The sequence below is a fragment of the Calliopsis andreniformis genome, chromosome 3 (genome assembly GCF_051401765.1).
Source record: "Calliopsis andreniformis isolate RMS-2024a chromosome 3, iyCalAndr_principal, whole genome shotgun sequence".
Taxonomy (NCBI): domain Eukaryota; kingdom Metazoa; phylum Arthropoda; class Insecta; order Hymenoptera; family Andrenidae; genus Calliopsis; species Calliopsis andreniformis.
Window position 1 is genome coordinate 8,077,802 of NC_135064.1, and position 15,273 is coordinate 8,093,074.

Here is a 15,273-nt window from a genome sequence, read left to right on the forward strand (position 1 = left end):
TATTCATTTTATGATACGATTTTTAAGCAGATAACTCGTATTAGTTTCTTTAGACGCCAATAACATTTATTGGTAATGTTAAGCATATTTAGTTAAAAAAGCTTTCAATAGTCTTCACTATTAATTAATTTGCAAATTACATATAGGTAAACAAATCTGTGGGTTATTGTACATGGATGAAGACCATATAGAAAAATACTGATAACTCCTGAAAGGTAGGAAACATTCGAACCCTCTGCAAATCCTTATCCCACCTTTTGGTCGTGGTTCGCCTTGGTTTGAACGTTTGAAAACGCGTTCGCTAATCAAGTATCCTCAGTCATTAGGTATTATTATTATGACTCCTAATGACGCGTAAAATTGTCCAGATGATCATACTTAAAATATTCAAGAAATAATCTAGGTTCTTTTAATAAAAACTAAAATCACCTTTTTTGGTAGGTTTCGATTGTAGTTGTACTTTCTCTTTTAAAGAAAAAGTACAACTACAAGTGGGACTCAAATTTTTCCGAATTATGTTGTTTGATTTCAGTTTTATCAGGGAAATTTTGTCAAATCTTTTACTAACTACAATTAAACGATAGAGCAAATGAGAAACAAAATAAAAATCTGATTAATCACATAAATAAAAGCTTATGTTGGGAACTAGTTCTACTTTAGATATGTGTAGGTATTTTAATGTTATTTTATGAATTAGAAATTTTCCAAATATATTCTATTACAATCACAAATTTTACACTCATATTTTGTTTCATCGAATTATCATACGGTTTTTATTAAGGAAAACGAAGTAACGATGAATTTTAACAACGACGGACGAATTCTAATGAGTCTCTTTTGGATACCGAAAGTCTTGACGTACTCCTCTGCTTTTGTTTCTTTGTCAAACGACAAACGACTCTCGCATGGGGTCACATTGGAGACTTCTTTGATGTTAAATTGCTCTGAGAAACGAGGCTGTTAACGATTTTAGCCTGCATTTTAAGCTGCAGCTTAATTGTGCCACGGAACTGTCCTTCTATATCTTGACTATGCTCCTGAAACAGGGGTTCTCACAGCATAAAGCAAGGATAATATACATATGTATATCTAAGCGATAGTCACAGAGTAAATCATTCCTCGTTGATACGAAATATTGCTATTGCCAACAAAACAACAATCTTTTTTTAGTTAATTTTCCGTTTGAATTGGAAGTTTAAAATTAAATTTAAGAGTTCTTTGGTTTCTTTTATACTTTCTATATGTAACAGTAGCAGTAACATGCTCTTCACAAAGTTGAAGAAATAAAATGTGAAGTTACACATGCAAACTTTCAATTATTGATTATTTAACTTTATTATTTAATGAAAACTTACTGAATGAGTAAATATTTCAAACATTCAATTCGTAAAATTTCTATAAATACGTGAAGACTCTTTAAAAAAATCTATTCTCTGCACTATATATACTTCTATTAATTGAAATGTCACAATGAAAAAGAGTTTTAAGCATATATTTAATAATATTCGAGAAAAAACAAATTGGAGATTGCACTGTTTCCTGCAGAATCAATAAAGTTAGAAATTTGTCTTGTTTCTCCCATATTTTAAACATCTAATCTACACTTTTTATTTAACATTCTGCAGTATAATAGAATTATTTGAAATTATATCTACTATATTGTCTAAGAGGGAGACTTCGTTCATATTTTAGCGATAACTTAGTTATTATCAATATGTGTCTTAGATTCTTATTCACGGTTAGACTTTAATTGTTTTAAAGATTAAAATTTGTTAGACCTCAATTCTGATAACTTCTTCTTGATGATCTAGGTAGTTGGACAATTATTTAAGTAGGTTCTTGACCTCTGTAAACAGTTTGAACGAAATATTTAATAATAAAGCAAGTAGATACTAATAAGAAGTGTAAATGAAAGCAAAGTCTTGGTATTAGTTTCTAAAGCTAGAGAAAGTTGAGAGCCGCAGTCGCGCTGTAACACTAAATTGTAGACTCTATATTCAGCCCGCATGAAATTGCATAGGTACACTAAATAGTAGCATTTTAGCACGACCTTCCGCTAATAAGATCTTTCGAGTGATACTCACGGCAAAGTGTTTAAAGTTGAACGTTAACTCTGATACCTTGTTGTTGGTATGTGCTGTTTGTCTCGCGCAAGCTTGTTAAACGCAATTTTAGATCGGACGAACAAAAATATATTTAAAACGTTTATCGAGGAAAGGGGACAAATGCTTTCAAGGTATTTTATATTTGGCCACCAAGAGAATGCTTGCAATGTATACATGTGTATTACATTAAATATAATTATCGTGCAACAAAAGTAGGTCGCATTTAAGGAAAGCAGCTATGAAAAATGTCGAAGTTCCGTTCTTGGTAAAATGAACTTTAGATTTTCAGAGGGCGTTTAGCATACCCTTTTAAGGAGGTTAACTATATTTCATATGAATATTTTATTGCATATACGTGTTTTATATGTTTCTATTGATATCTATTCAGAGAAGATAAATACAAAATTTGTTAATTCATAAATTACCATGAGTGAATTAATAAGTAAATTTTAGGTATAACGTCGCAATTTCAGTTACTTACCTATTATTAGCATTATCGTTAGTATTAATATTAGTAACATTAACATATGTTACTTAGCCATTGACACCTTAAAATTGCAAGGTACTATTTTATTATAACTAATATAGTTTAAGGTCAAATAATTATTTTTTAACTTATAGCAGTAGTAGAAACAGTTGACAAAATAAATGGTAACAAAGAAGTTATAATTTGATAATGCGATTATTCCTATCATATAAAGTGATAGAGTTCTTCATGAGAAGTCAATTATTATACTACTATGTCAGCGAAACATTTAGAATTTAATTTCGTAAGAATTTTATAAATATATATTTCGTTGATGAATTTAATTACTAAGTTGTATGATATACACATCTTTTATTTGTGATTCTTAGATTCAGAATCAAAAACTAAAAACTGGTATTGATTTTACTTTCAAATTTTGCAAAAGATCACTCTTTTGTTGTATAATAATTATACACAACAGGAATTGTGAGTATATAAATTGAAAACCAAGACTAATGGTGTTTGGGGTTCGTTCCTGAATTATTACAATAATATATTTAATAACTAGGATACTTGTCCACAGTTCTATGTTTACTATTTCTGTGCCTTCGGATTGAAATCATTCTTAAAATGAAAATTTTAAACTTGAATAAAAAAAAAATTCCTCAATTTATGTTTAATAGTTTAGTTTTTATAAATGATTTTAACCCGAAAACACAGAATTATGTACTAGCACAGAAATATGGCCAAGTACCCTAGTTGTTAAAGATTTACTTACCTAAAATGTGCAGAAGTGTCTGACCTGGCACATTCGGCTGACTTATTCTACTGGCGACATTGTACTCGACTTGGCTAGTGCACATCGACAGTAAAATAATACCGACTAGTTAAACACGTCTCACGGAAATTTTCACAACAATGAATAACTTTGAAACGAAGCCTCAAATGTACTTTCGTTATCTCTAATTTTCGTCCTATTTTGGCGTTTGAGGCTTAGTTATGCGATTATACCAATAGCGATTCTCCTGTTATCTACTTTCTATTTCTGTGTGCTGATTCTAATAACATTTCCAGTCATTTTTCGTTCTATTTCAATTTCTTCAGCATTCTTGAAACTAATTCAATAAATAGTGATAGTAAATAAAATTTAATGTTTAATAGAAAGTATTAAATTAAATTTTACAGCATTCTTTCAGACGCGCAGAATAACTTTACCAAAGTTATCATTTACAAAAAGGGCGACCTCATCGATTTTGGTGATCTTGAAATATATGTCAGGGCCATCATTCTAAGCAAGTTTTCACTTTTAAGTTTTGGAACAAGTGGTTAACACTGGGCGGTGTACGTGGGAAGAAGGAGAAGGTAGTACGGTGGATCGATGGGGATTCTTCCGGTTCTTTCGAAGTCGAAGTGGAAGTCGAGAACTGAACCGATTGAATCGGTTCCTATTACTAAGAACCTCCAATTTCCTACAAAGCGCATCGCAGAATCACTTACTCGAGACAAGTACTGTCGAATTTCGCTGTGACTCTATCAGGTAAGTCATTCGTTGTTTTAGTAGCAATGACCATTCAATTCATTCAGTGCGGTCAAGAATGTAAGATAATCTGTTTAATTTCAGGCGGATTTGATGAAATTTTTAATTGCATATACTTAAATAATTAAAGAAGCCCTAAACCCACTATTAGCGTTCTTGATTTTTGTTGTACTTTGCCTTCTAGAATCGTACCTTAAAATTTCTCCGACTAGAGAAAGAGTAGCTGAACAATCTGTACAATTATATAGGTACAATTAAAATATGATTCGTCAAGTGAGGTATAACACCGTTTGTGTTTGTAACCAGTATAAATAAATAGTAAAGTTCTTGAAAGCCTAAATCAATTATTACAAAATATTTACTACTCATTCAAAAAGTTGAAAAATTAAAACACATTATCCAGGCTACAATATTCACATATATTCTTTGTTCCGTTCGAAGAGGCAAACGCATTTATTGCTGCCAGATGTGGAAATCCGAATTCTTTAAGGACTTGCTTATTCATTCATATTTCTAAAAATCCACATCTGGCCGAATAAAGTAATTTCGTGCTTTCTTCGAGCGGAGTGTTCCTCCCTAATAACCATCGAAGGCCGTATTGCCCCGCAATCGGTGCCTTCGCCAGCTCATCCTTTTCGGACTTGTAGGATCGGAGCTGACTAGCGGGACAATACGGCCATAAAAAGATTCGGAAAATACGCGCGTGGGCCCGCTCGAGCCACGCTATTCCGGGGTTCGTTCTTCCTCCCCAATCTTCGCGGCCTTCGACATGAAGGCGAGGTCTCCTCCACCTTCATCGCGAGGAGATCGGGGGCGGTTCCTTTGCCCCGTCAGGGTGACAAGGAGGATCGTCCTTCTTTCGGTCGAAGGCCAATTAATATCGATTTTTGTTTCATCGTGCAAAATCGGTGACGCCCTTAGAGTCGGGCGTTTTGGGGGTTGTAAGGGGATGAAGAGCGAACTCCGAAAAAATCGAAACCAGAAGATCAAACGTCGTCATTCGGACTAGTTGATTTCAAAAGAGAAGATCAAACGTCGTCATTCGGACTAGTTGATTTCAAAACAGAAGATAACACGTCGGCATTCGGACGAGTTGATTTCTAACGTAACGACAGGGGATCGCAAGTCATCGTTCGGACTTGTCGATTTTTAACCTAACGAGTCATCGAATCGGACTCTTCAACTTTAGTCATATTACACTTTATCGTCGAGGAGTATCCGAAGTAATTTGAAACAGTTACTCAATATTAATTTGGCGAGTGACAACCCGAGATTCGCGAGACGAAATCGCGAACCGTACATTCTTTTTTATTTTAGATAACTATAAAGCTATAAGAGAAAAAGAACTATACTAATGAATGTTTTCATATCAGCAAGTCAGATATAATTTTCAATTTGTATTGTACTCTGAAATGAAGTTATTTCTTCATTTTTTGAAAAATGATGATTTATTAATTATGTTATTGCTGCAGCAAATGAGCGATATGTAATGAGACAAATATGATTTATCAATATATCGCACATTCCCTTCCAAAATGACACAACTCAAGAATCGTAGTAACTATAAAGTAGTTTGGTGTAAAGTATATTTTGGCAAACGTACTTTTTTAGTCGTATCATTATTGAAACAAGTGTGCGATATGAATTAATCTTAAAAAATGCATCTATGATATCCTATGTTTGTTATTGTTAATGAACTACCATATTACTATGAGTAGTGATTGTGACATTTTTACTATAATACTAGTTTGAAAATAATAATTTATATCAGACAATTCTACAGGATAGATTCTATAATTGGATGGCACAGTCCTTCTTACAAAAACAATGGTGCATCTGCATTATGTTGTTTCACCCGCAAAATAATGAGAAAGTTCATTTATATAAAAGGAAAATATACAATTCTTTTTGAAAAAGAGTTGCAATTATTCATTACAGAAACACTGTTACGTTTGCTGAAAGAATTTTGTCATAGAAAAATAGATTATTTTAAAACATTGAATCTTCTATAATTACAACCAGATGAAAGACGTGACTTGGTCCAACTGCATAATCCATCCTGTTATAGTTTAATTTTATACTAAAACAATATTAAATTAACACAATAATCACTGATACTTCAATATTTTTGTACCACTCTAGTTTACCTCATTCTTATATCTCATAGATCTTTCAAATAACATATTCCACAAAAATTGTCCCCAGATTGGCATTCTTCTTACCAGCAAACTCTAAAGGGACTATTTCTATTCTCTCGCTAAGTTCAATCAAATTACGCAATTAGTGAACTCGATGAATCCAGCGCGAATCAATTTTCCAGCTCAGCTTTCACGGAGGGTGAAAAAGTAGCTAAAGTAATGGGTCAAAGGTGAAGGTCGTACTCTTTCGGAGAATTTCAAATTGTGCACGTGAAGAAACAACTTTATCGAATAGGGTAGTTTCGAAGTAAATTTGACGAGAAATCATTGCAGATCCCAGGACGATCAGAAATCGACACGAGGTGGCGGGAAAAATTCGATTTGTTACATTCACATCCCTTGACGACGAGGGTCGAGGTCGGAAGGTCAGGTACCGTTCGCTATTTAGAGCAGGACCTTGGGTGGCGTTCTTATCTTGAACGAAACGAGAATAGGGGAGGGGGAGGGGATAGGAGAAAATGGAAAGAGGTACACGCGATGTCGTGTTGGTGGTCAAAGATACAAGGGAAAGTTTCTCGGGTACAAGTGGTCACGTACAGGCTTTGTCAGACAGCAGCTATCTCCTTGAAAGATCTAACCTCGAAAAATCCTACTTTCTTAGCCACACTGTGTTTCCGTCTCTCTTTCTTCACTATGCTTTTCCTGGCGCCGCCGCGCCGTGACTAGCGAGCAGTATTCCTTTTCTTTTTCAATCGATTTTCTTTAAACAAGCTCCTTTCGTTCGCCGAATGAGGATGTTCGTTTTCCTTAAGACGAATCTGCGTCTTTCTGCTGGAAAATTAAGCGCGTTAAAGTTGGATTTTCTTTTATAACACGATAGTTCGAATCCTTTGGAATAATAGACGAAAAATTTTGCTGAAACACACTCAGTAATAAAAATGTAATGCTAAAAATAGATCTCCGCGGCACAGCATTCTACAGGGTGTTTCTGGATTAAATGAACAGACCTGAAATATGAATTTAACCCTTTAAAACAAGAGAATTTTTCCTCTAGAAGTATGCTTTCAAACGCTTCATTCAAATGATATTGACTTTTGAAATTACCAGGCGATAGGAATATAGTAACTTTCCAGTTTCTTTAGTTTTCAAATTCTCTCAATTTTACATCAAATGTATCCAGTCCGACATTGGTGTTAATGAAATTTTGGAGAAATTTCAATTTACAATTGCTAGTAAATAATTTTATATTATCATGCTTTTGTAAATATATTTAGAAATGGAACTGGTTTTACTTTAATTCAACATTCAACATACTATTATCTATAAGAAGCTATTAAATAATAAGAATATAATTTCTTGCCAAAATTTCCACATATATAAATCGAATTATTAATTCTCTGCTCATTAAAATATTTATTTACTTTTCTAAGATGTTACAATATGTACGGTTCGCGATTTCGTCTCGCGAATCTCGGGTTGTCACTCGCCAAGTTAATATTGAGTAACTGTTTCAAATTACTTCGGATAGACCTCGACGATAAAGTGTAAAATGACTAAAAGATGGAAGAGTCCGATTCGATGACTCGTTAAGTTAAAAAATCGACAAGTCCGAACGATGACTTGCGATCCCCTGTCGTTACGTTAGAAATCAACTCGTCCGAATGCTGACGTGTTATCTTCTGTTTTGAAATCAACTAGTCCGAATGACGACGTTTGATCTTCTGGTTTCGATTTTTTTTCGGAGTTCGCTCTTCATCCCCTTACAACCCCCAAAACGCCCGACTCTAAGGGCGTCACCGATTTTGCACGATGAAACAAAAATCGATATTAATTGGCCTTCGACCGAAAGAAGGACGATCCTCCTTGTCACCCTGACGGGGCAAAGGAACCGCCCCCGATCTCCTCGCGATGAAGGTGGAGGAGACCTCGCCTTCATGTCGAAGGCCGCGAAGATTGGGGAGGAAGAACGAACCCCGGAATAGCGTGGCTCGAGCGGGCCCACGCGCGTATTTTCCGGATCTTTTTATGGCCGTATTGTCCCGCTAGTCAGCTCCGATCCTACAAGTCCGAAAAGGATGAGCTGGCGAAGGCACCGATTGCGGGGCAATACGGCCTTCGATGGTTATTAGGGAGGAACACTCCGCTCGAAGAAAGCACGAAATTACTTTATTCGGCCAGATGTGGATTTTTAGAAATATGAATGAATAAGCAAGTCCTTAAAGAATTCGGATTTCCACATCTGGCAGCAATAAATGCGTTTGCCTCTTCGAACGGAACATGCTCCCCCCGTTGATCAATTAAGTTGATCAATACCTTACTCGATATTCTACAATAAATCGGAACTCGAACGGTCGTTCCGTTATGCAATGTTAAACGGCGTATAATACAAATATATTATTAATATTACTTATCGCTAAAATATCGACTAATAATTGTCTTTATCCTGATGTCACATTGTGGATTGGAAGGGGTGCCAGACGTTTAACGTTTCGACGGTAAATTCCGGTTGACGTCTGAACGGTGACCGTACGAATGATGCCATCTTCGCCCGGATGGACCTCGATGATTCGCCCGAGATTCCATTGCAGCGGTGGCAGATGATCGTCCTTGAGAACGACAATGGTTCCCATTTTGATTTCGTGCGAACCCTTTGTCCACTTATGTCGAACGTTTAAGTGGTTAATGTATTCCTTGTACCACCTTGACCAAAAATCTTGTTTCACCTTTTGGATGTGCTGCCAATTTGACAGCCGATTCGTCGGTGTAGATGTGAAATCAGCTTCTGGCAAGCTCGTTAATGAAGCGCCGATCAAAAAATGTCCAGGAGTCAGAGCGACTGGATCGTTTGGGTCAGATGATAAAGGAGTTAAAGGACGGGAGTTCAGGATAGCCTCGATTTCTGTCACAAAAGTAATAAATTGTTCGTACGTGAATAATTCTTCACCGACGACCCGCTTCAGGTGATGCTTAAACGATTTCACGGCTGCTTCCCATAACCCGCCGAAATGAGGTGACAAGGCTGGCATGAAATGCCAAGAGATTTCTTTTTCATCAAGAAATCGACGCATCCCTTTGTCGTCGCGTAGGGTTTCGTGAAGCGCGGTCAATTCATTCTGAGCGCCAATAAAATTTGAGCCGTTGTCAGAATAGACATTACGACAAATTCCTCGTCGTGCGATGAATCGTTTTAACGCGGCGAGAAAAGCTTCGGTCGTTAGATCGCTCACGACTTCTAAATGAATAGCCTTTGTAGCGAAACAAATAAATACCGCGACGTAAATCTTAATTCGCGTACGGTTTCGATAACGCTTTTCTTTCATGTAAAAAGGTCCACAATAATCGACACCGCAATTGTGGAACGGTCGAGCTTCGGTGATTCGATTAGCTGGCAGATTACCCATTACGTAATTTACCGTAGGTGGGTTGACGCGAAAACACTTGACGCAATGCCGGACGATTTTACGTGTAATGTTTTTACCATCGATAGGCCAATACTGCAGTCGTACGGTGTACAATGTTGATGTTATGCCTGCGTGATAATTTTGTACATGTGCTCGACGAATAATTAATTCCGTGATATGATTATTTTTCGGCAATAGAATTGGATGTTTCTGAGAAAACGGTAAATTTGAATTTCGAAGTCGGCCTCCGACACGCAAAATTCCCTTATCATCTAGAAATGGATGCAACGATAAAAGCTTGCTCTTCGGATGTAATTCTGTATTGGCCTTTAAATTTTGAATGTCCGATGAAAATGTCGATGCTTGAACTGTGCGAATGATACAGTCGTTTGCATTTCGGATTTCATCGATTGTAAGAGGTCCGGTTTTCCGGTTACGAAATCTAAAACAATATGCGATTATCCGACGGAGTTTGACAATACAAGAAAACCGGTTAAAAATCTGGTCGCTAGTTTCGGTGGATGTTGCTAAGCACGTGATTTTTCGCGATTCCGGAACGTCTGACGATGACTCGAACACAGATTCTGGCCAATCCGATTCAACGCTAGTGAGCCAATTAGGTCCGCAGTACCAAAGTTTGTTGGTCAAGAATCTTGATGCCGTGATCCCTCGCGATGATAAGTCGGCCGGGTTGTCATTAGATCGAATATGTCGCCAAATTGAAACCTCCGTTTTCGTTTGGATTTCTGCAACTCGATTTGCGACAAACGTTTTCAATGTACCCGGTGGCCTTTGTAACCAATTCAACACAATAGTTGAATCTGTCCACAGACATACGCGATCGATGTTGCAATTTAACGCTTCGCGGACCGATACATACAGTGACGTTAAGAGGGTAGCGCCGCATAATTCCAATCTTGCGAGACTGACAGTCTTCAAAGGTGCGACTCGCGATTTCGCACACAGCAGACTTGATTTTATATGACCTCGCTTATCGATGGATCGAACGAAAAAGCACGCGCTATATGCGCGTTCGCTAGCGTCGCAAAATCCGTGTAACTCGACTCGGTGACCCATGCGTTGCGCAACATGACGTTCGAATGTTACGTTATTTAATCGCTGAAGTTCCTCTTCGTAAGTTGTCCATTCCGTATGGAGGTTGGTCGGTAAAGACTCGTCCCAGTCGAGTTTCAGTTGCCAAAGTCGTTGCATGAAAATTTTTGCCGTGATGGTAATCGGTCCGAGCAAACCTAGAGGGTCAAAAATCTTCGCAATTGACGACAGTACGGTACGTTTCGTGTGTTTCTTCGACGATGGGAGGTTAACCGAATAATTAATCGAATCTTGGCGTGCGTTCCACGTGATTCCAAGCGTTTTGATTCCATCGATTTCCCCGAAGAACTTGGGATGTATCTGATCTTCAGACAATCCTGATAGTAGGCGTGGGTCGTTCGATACCCATTGACGAATATTAAGGCCTCCACGTTGAAGGAGATCGATTATCTCGTTTCGTAATCCTAATGCTTCATCGTAGGATGATGCGCCGGTCAGAAGATCGTCCACGTATAGATCCTGCTTCAGGATACTGGCAGCCTTCGGACAGCTGTTTCTCTCATCGTCCGCGAGCTGATGTAAACATCGGATAGCGAGGAATGGAGCCGATGAAAGTCCGAAAGTGACAGTATTTAATTGATAGGTTGATATCTCGTTGCGATCGTTCCTCCACAAAATCCGTTGATAACGCCGATCCTCTGGTCGTACGATGAATTGTCGGTACATCTTCTCTATATCACCGGTTATCACGTATGCGTGTATACGAAACCGTAATAATAAAGAAAAAATATCGTCCTGGATGGTAGGACCCACGAGTTGCGTATCGTTTAATGATATTCCGGAGGTGGTTTTCGCTGAGCCGTCAAAAACTACCCGAATCTTCGTCGTTGAACTCGTGGGTTTCATGACCGCGTGGTGAGGCAGGTAGAACTCGGGTGCGTCAGGTGCGTCTACCTGGCTCATATGGCCAAGTGCAATATACTCTTGAATAACGGCTGAGTATCCTTGCATCAAATCAGGGTTGCGTAGAAACTTGCGTTCTAATGCTAAGAATCGATTCAACGCGTGCGATCGTGAATCTCCCAGATTCTCTTTATTTCCGTTGAACGGCAGTGCAACAACATAACGTCCTGTTAAGTCGCGTCGAACGTGGGTCGAAAAATGTTTTTCGCAAAGCTGTTCTTCCGTGGAGAAATGCCGCTGTCGTGGACCTTCTTCAATTTCCCAAAACTGTTTCAGGTCGAAGTTCACCGCGGTGACGAATGTCTTCCGAGTTGTCCGTGGTTGGATGGCTGGAACACTCCCCCCGATGATCCATCCCAGTTGCGTCTTTTGTAAGACGAGAACCTCGTCGCAATGTTGGTTGAGATGGATTTGCCCGATGCTTAGACAGGTCAAAGTCGGACCTGTGCCGATAAGCATGTCGATGGCTGCGGGTTTATGAAAATTCGGATCTGCCAACTTTATGTTAGCCGGGATCTGAATCGTCGTTCGATTAATTTGTACGTTTGGCAACTGACTCGAAATCCGCGGGATTACAAAAAAAGTCAGGCTGCGTTGATAATTCGATGTCCGTGACTTGATTGTTGCTTGAACGAGTTTGCTCGTGACGGTATTCAACTCGTTCAATGTTTCGATGGCCACGTTGAGCTTCTTTGTGGGAAGCCGTAATTTTGCCGCAAAATTTTCGGTGATAAAATTTGCGTTTGAGCACGTGTCCAACAGGGTCCTACCTTCGATTAACCGTTGGTCGCGATCGAAGACGGTAACGATGGCGGTAGGCATTACTCCGTGGGTCGATCCCTCGGCGCTAGACGTACTCTTGGACGCGAAAATTCGGGGACTGTTGATTGTTTGGTCTAGTCACGAGTGTTGCTGAGACGGGGATGCTGATCGCGACGCTGCATCATAATGCAATCGCGTGTTATGCATTTGGTTACAGACGCGACATTTGCCTGCCTTGCATTCCTCGGTCGTATGATCGTCCAGCAAGCAATTAAGACATAATCGAGCCTTTCGCGCTGCCTCAATACGTTTTTCGATTGGGAGGCTTACAAACATTTTACAATTAAATGTCGCATGCGGTCCATTGTTGCAGATTTTACAATTGTCTGTTGCTTGTGTTCCGAGTTTCTGCGATTGTGCAGCTCGCGTTTCTACACGTCGCAAATTTGACGGTTGTGAGTTCGCGGTGGTAACAAACGTCTGTTGGCGTTGATTTAATCGCGATGATGACGGTGGAGGATTACGCATGCGATTTGTTTTTACCGACGTTATCGGTGTTCGCTCGTGGTTCTTAAACGCGTCCGATTTAAAAGTCGATGTGTGCTTCGCATACGACACAGATTCGTAATCCTTGCACTGATGCGACGTTATGTGCAAGAACTTAAAAATGTCCTCAATTTTGGGTACCTTAGTATCGGATAGCGTTCGCTCCCAGGTCTTGCGCGTTTCCTTCGACATCCGCGAAATTACGATACTCACGAGGATATCATTACCGATATCTGCCCACGAACGTCCCAAGGCTTGCAACGAACGCACGTGAAGTTGCATATAACTTGCGAGATCTCGAACCGATTCCGATGAATCGTCTGTCATCATGGGGGTATCGCGTAAGAGCGCGGCGTGACGCAGAACGAGAGCACGCTTGTTGTCGTATATCTCGACCAGATGTTTCCACGCGGCTTCGTAATTATCCTCGCTAATAGTAAATGCGCCGATAGCTATTTCGGCTCTTCCGGAAAGAGACAGTCGTAAATAATTTAGTTTTTGTATATTACTCAATCCGGGTTGCGAATGGATCATCGTATTGAACGCATCCTTAAACGTTACCCACTTTTCGATGCGGCCGTCGAACTTGGGTAAGTCGATTTTCGGTAGACGAACCGGTAAGGAAAACGATGAGCCGGACGGCGCTGGGGAATCACGTACGGATGGATATCGTTCCGGAATATTCGACGCATCTTGCAATGACCTTTGTAAAACGATCGCGGCTGCTAATGCATCATCGTATGCATTCATCACATCTTCGCGCTCGCTCTCTATTTCTTCGAAATTGTCTTCAAGCAGAACTAACTCGTCTATATTCGCATTGAACGCCGTAAACAAATTCCGTAATCGTTCGATCCGCTCTTGTAATTTTACACGTTCTTTCTCCGAATCCATGTATTTCTCGACAAAATTACTTAAGGACGTAACTTGTGCCTTGAAATACTTTCGTTTCTGTTTCAAGTCACGTATGCGTTTGGTGACTTGGTTAGCATTTGCCTCAAGGTTAGCGGTCGCCATGATTTAAGCAAAAATCGAGGTAAGGACAGAGGAAGGAATCAAAAACGAAAAGGTGTCGATCGGTACTTCGTGATTACGAGCCTACCTTGACGTAGTCTTGCCTGGTTGCACTGATGCCGAACGTTGGTGCAGACGATGACTCCAAGCGAATGGATGATTTAGCTTCCTCAATCCCAATGTCCAATAAGTCCGGTGGGTTGAACTCGATTGTCCGAAGTTGACTTCTCGAAAGCGTCCAAGTCGACTTGACTTTCAATCCAGTGATGTCCAGACAAATGTTCAATCACCTTTACACTTTAACTCGTTCACTGTGCACATCCAGCAGGTCGTATCCGGCTCGAAGGACCATAAAATGTACGGTTCGCGATTTCGTCTCGCGAATCTCGGGTTGTCACTCGCCAAGTTAATATTGAGTAACTGTTTCAAATTACTTCGGATAGACCTCGACGATAAAGTGTAAAATGACTAAAAGATGGAAGAGTCCGATTCGATGACTCGTTAAGTTAAAAAATCGACAAGTCCGAACGATGACTTGCGATCCCCTGTCGTTACGTTAGAAATCAACTCGTCCGAATGCTGACGTGTTATCTTCTGTTTTGAAATCAACTAGTCCGAATGACGACGTTTGATCTTCTGGTTTCGATTTTTTTTCGGAGTTCGCTCTTCATCCCCTTACAACCCCCAAAACGCCCGACTCTAAGGGCGTCACCGATTTTGCACGATGAAACAAAAATCGATATTAATTGGCCTTCGACCGAAAGAAGGACGATCCTCCTTGTCACCCTGACGGGGCAAAGGAACCGCCCCCGATCTCCTCGCGATGAAGGTGGAGGAGACCTCGCCTTCATGTCGAAGGCCGCGAAGATTGGGGAGGAAGAACGAACCCCGGAATAGCGTGGCTCGAGCGGGCCCACGCGCGTATTTTCCGGATCTTTTTATGGCCGTATTGTCCCGCTAGTCAGCTCCGATCCTACAAGTCCGAAAAGGATGAGCTGGCGAAGGCACCGATTGCGGGGCAATACGGCCTTCGATGGTTATTAGGGAGGAACACTCCGCTCGAAGAAAGCACGAAATTACTTTATTCGGCCAGATGTGGATTTTTAGAAATATGAATGAATAAGCAAGTCCTTAAAGAATTCGGATTTCCACATCTGGCAGCAATAAATGCGTTTGCCTCTTCGAACGGAACACAATACAAAAAATAAATAATATTGAATCCTGTTACTCTAATTATTTTTTAAATACTTAAAGATTCTTGGATATCCGTGATCAATCATATTTCTAG

At 39.5% G+C, this 15,273-nt stretch overlaps 2 protein-coding genes across 2 annotated transcripts; both read right to left on the reverse strand.

The window, feature by feature from the left end:
* Window positions 1-8,684: 8,684 nt before the first annotated feature.
* LOC143177269 (uncharacterized) lies at window positions 8,685-12,485 on the reverse strand. Its single transcript, XM_076375133.1, has one exon. It carries the CDS (start codon window positions 12,483-12,485, stop codon window positions 8,685-8,687), a length of 3,801 nt encoding a protein of 1,266 aa, XP_076231248.1.
* Window positions 12,486-12,563: 78 nt separating this feature from the next.
* On the reverse strand, window positions 12,564-13,988 carry LOC143177270 (uncharacterized). The gene has a single exon (XM_076375134.1). The coding sequence runs from the start codon at window positions 13,986-13,988 to the stop codon at window positions 12,564-12,566; it is 1,425 nt and encodes a 474-aa protein (XP_076231249.1).
* Between the last annotated feature and the right edge of the window lie 1,285 nt (window positions 13,989-15,273).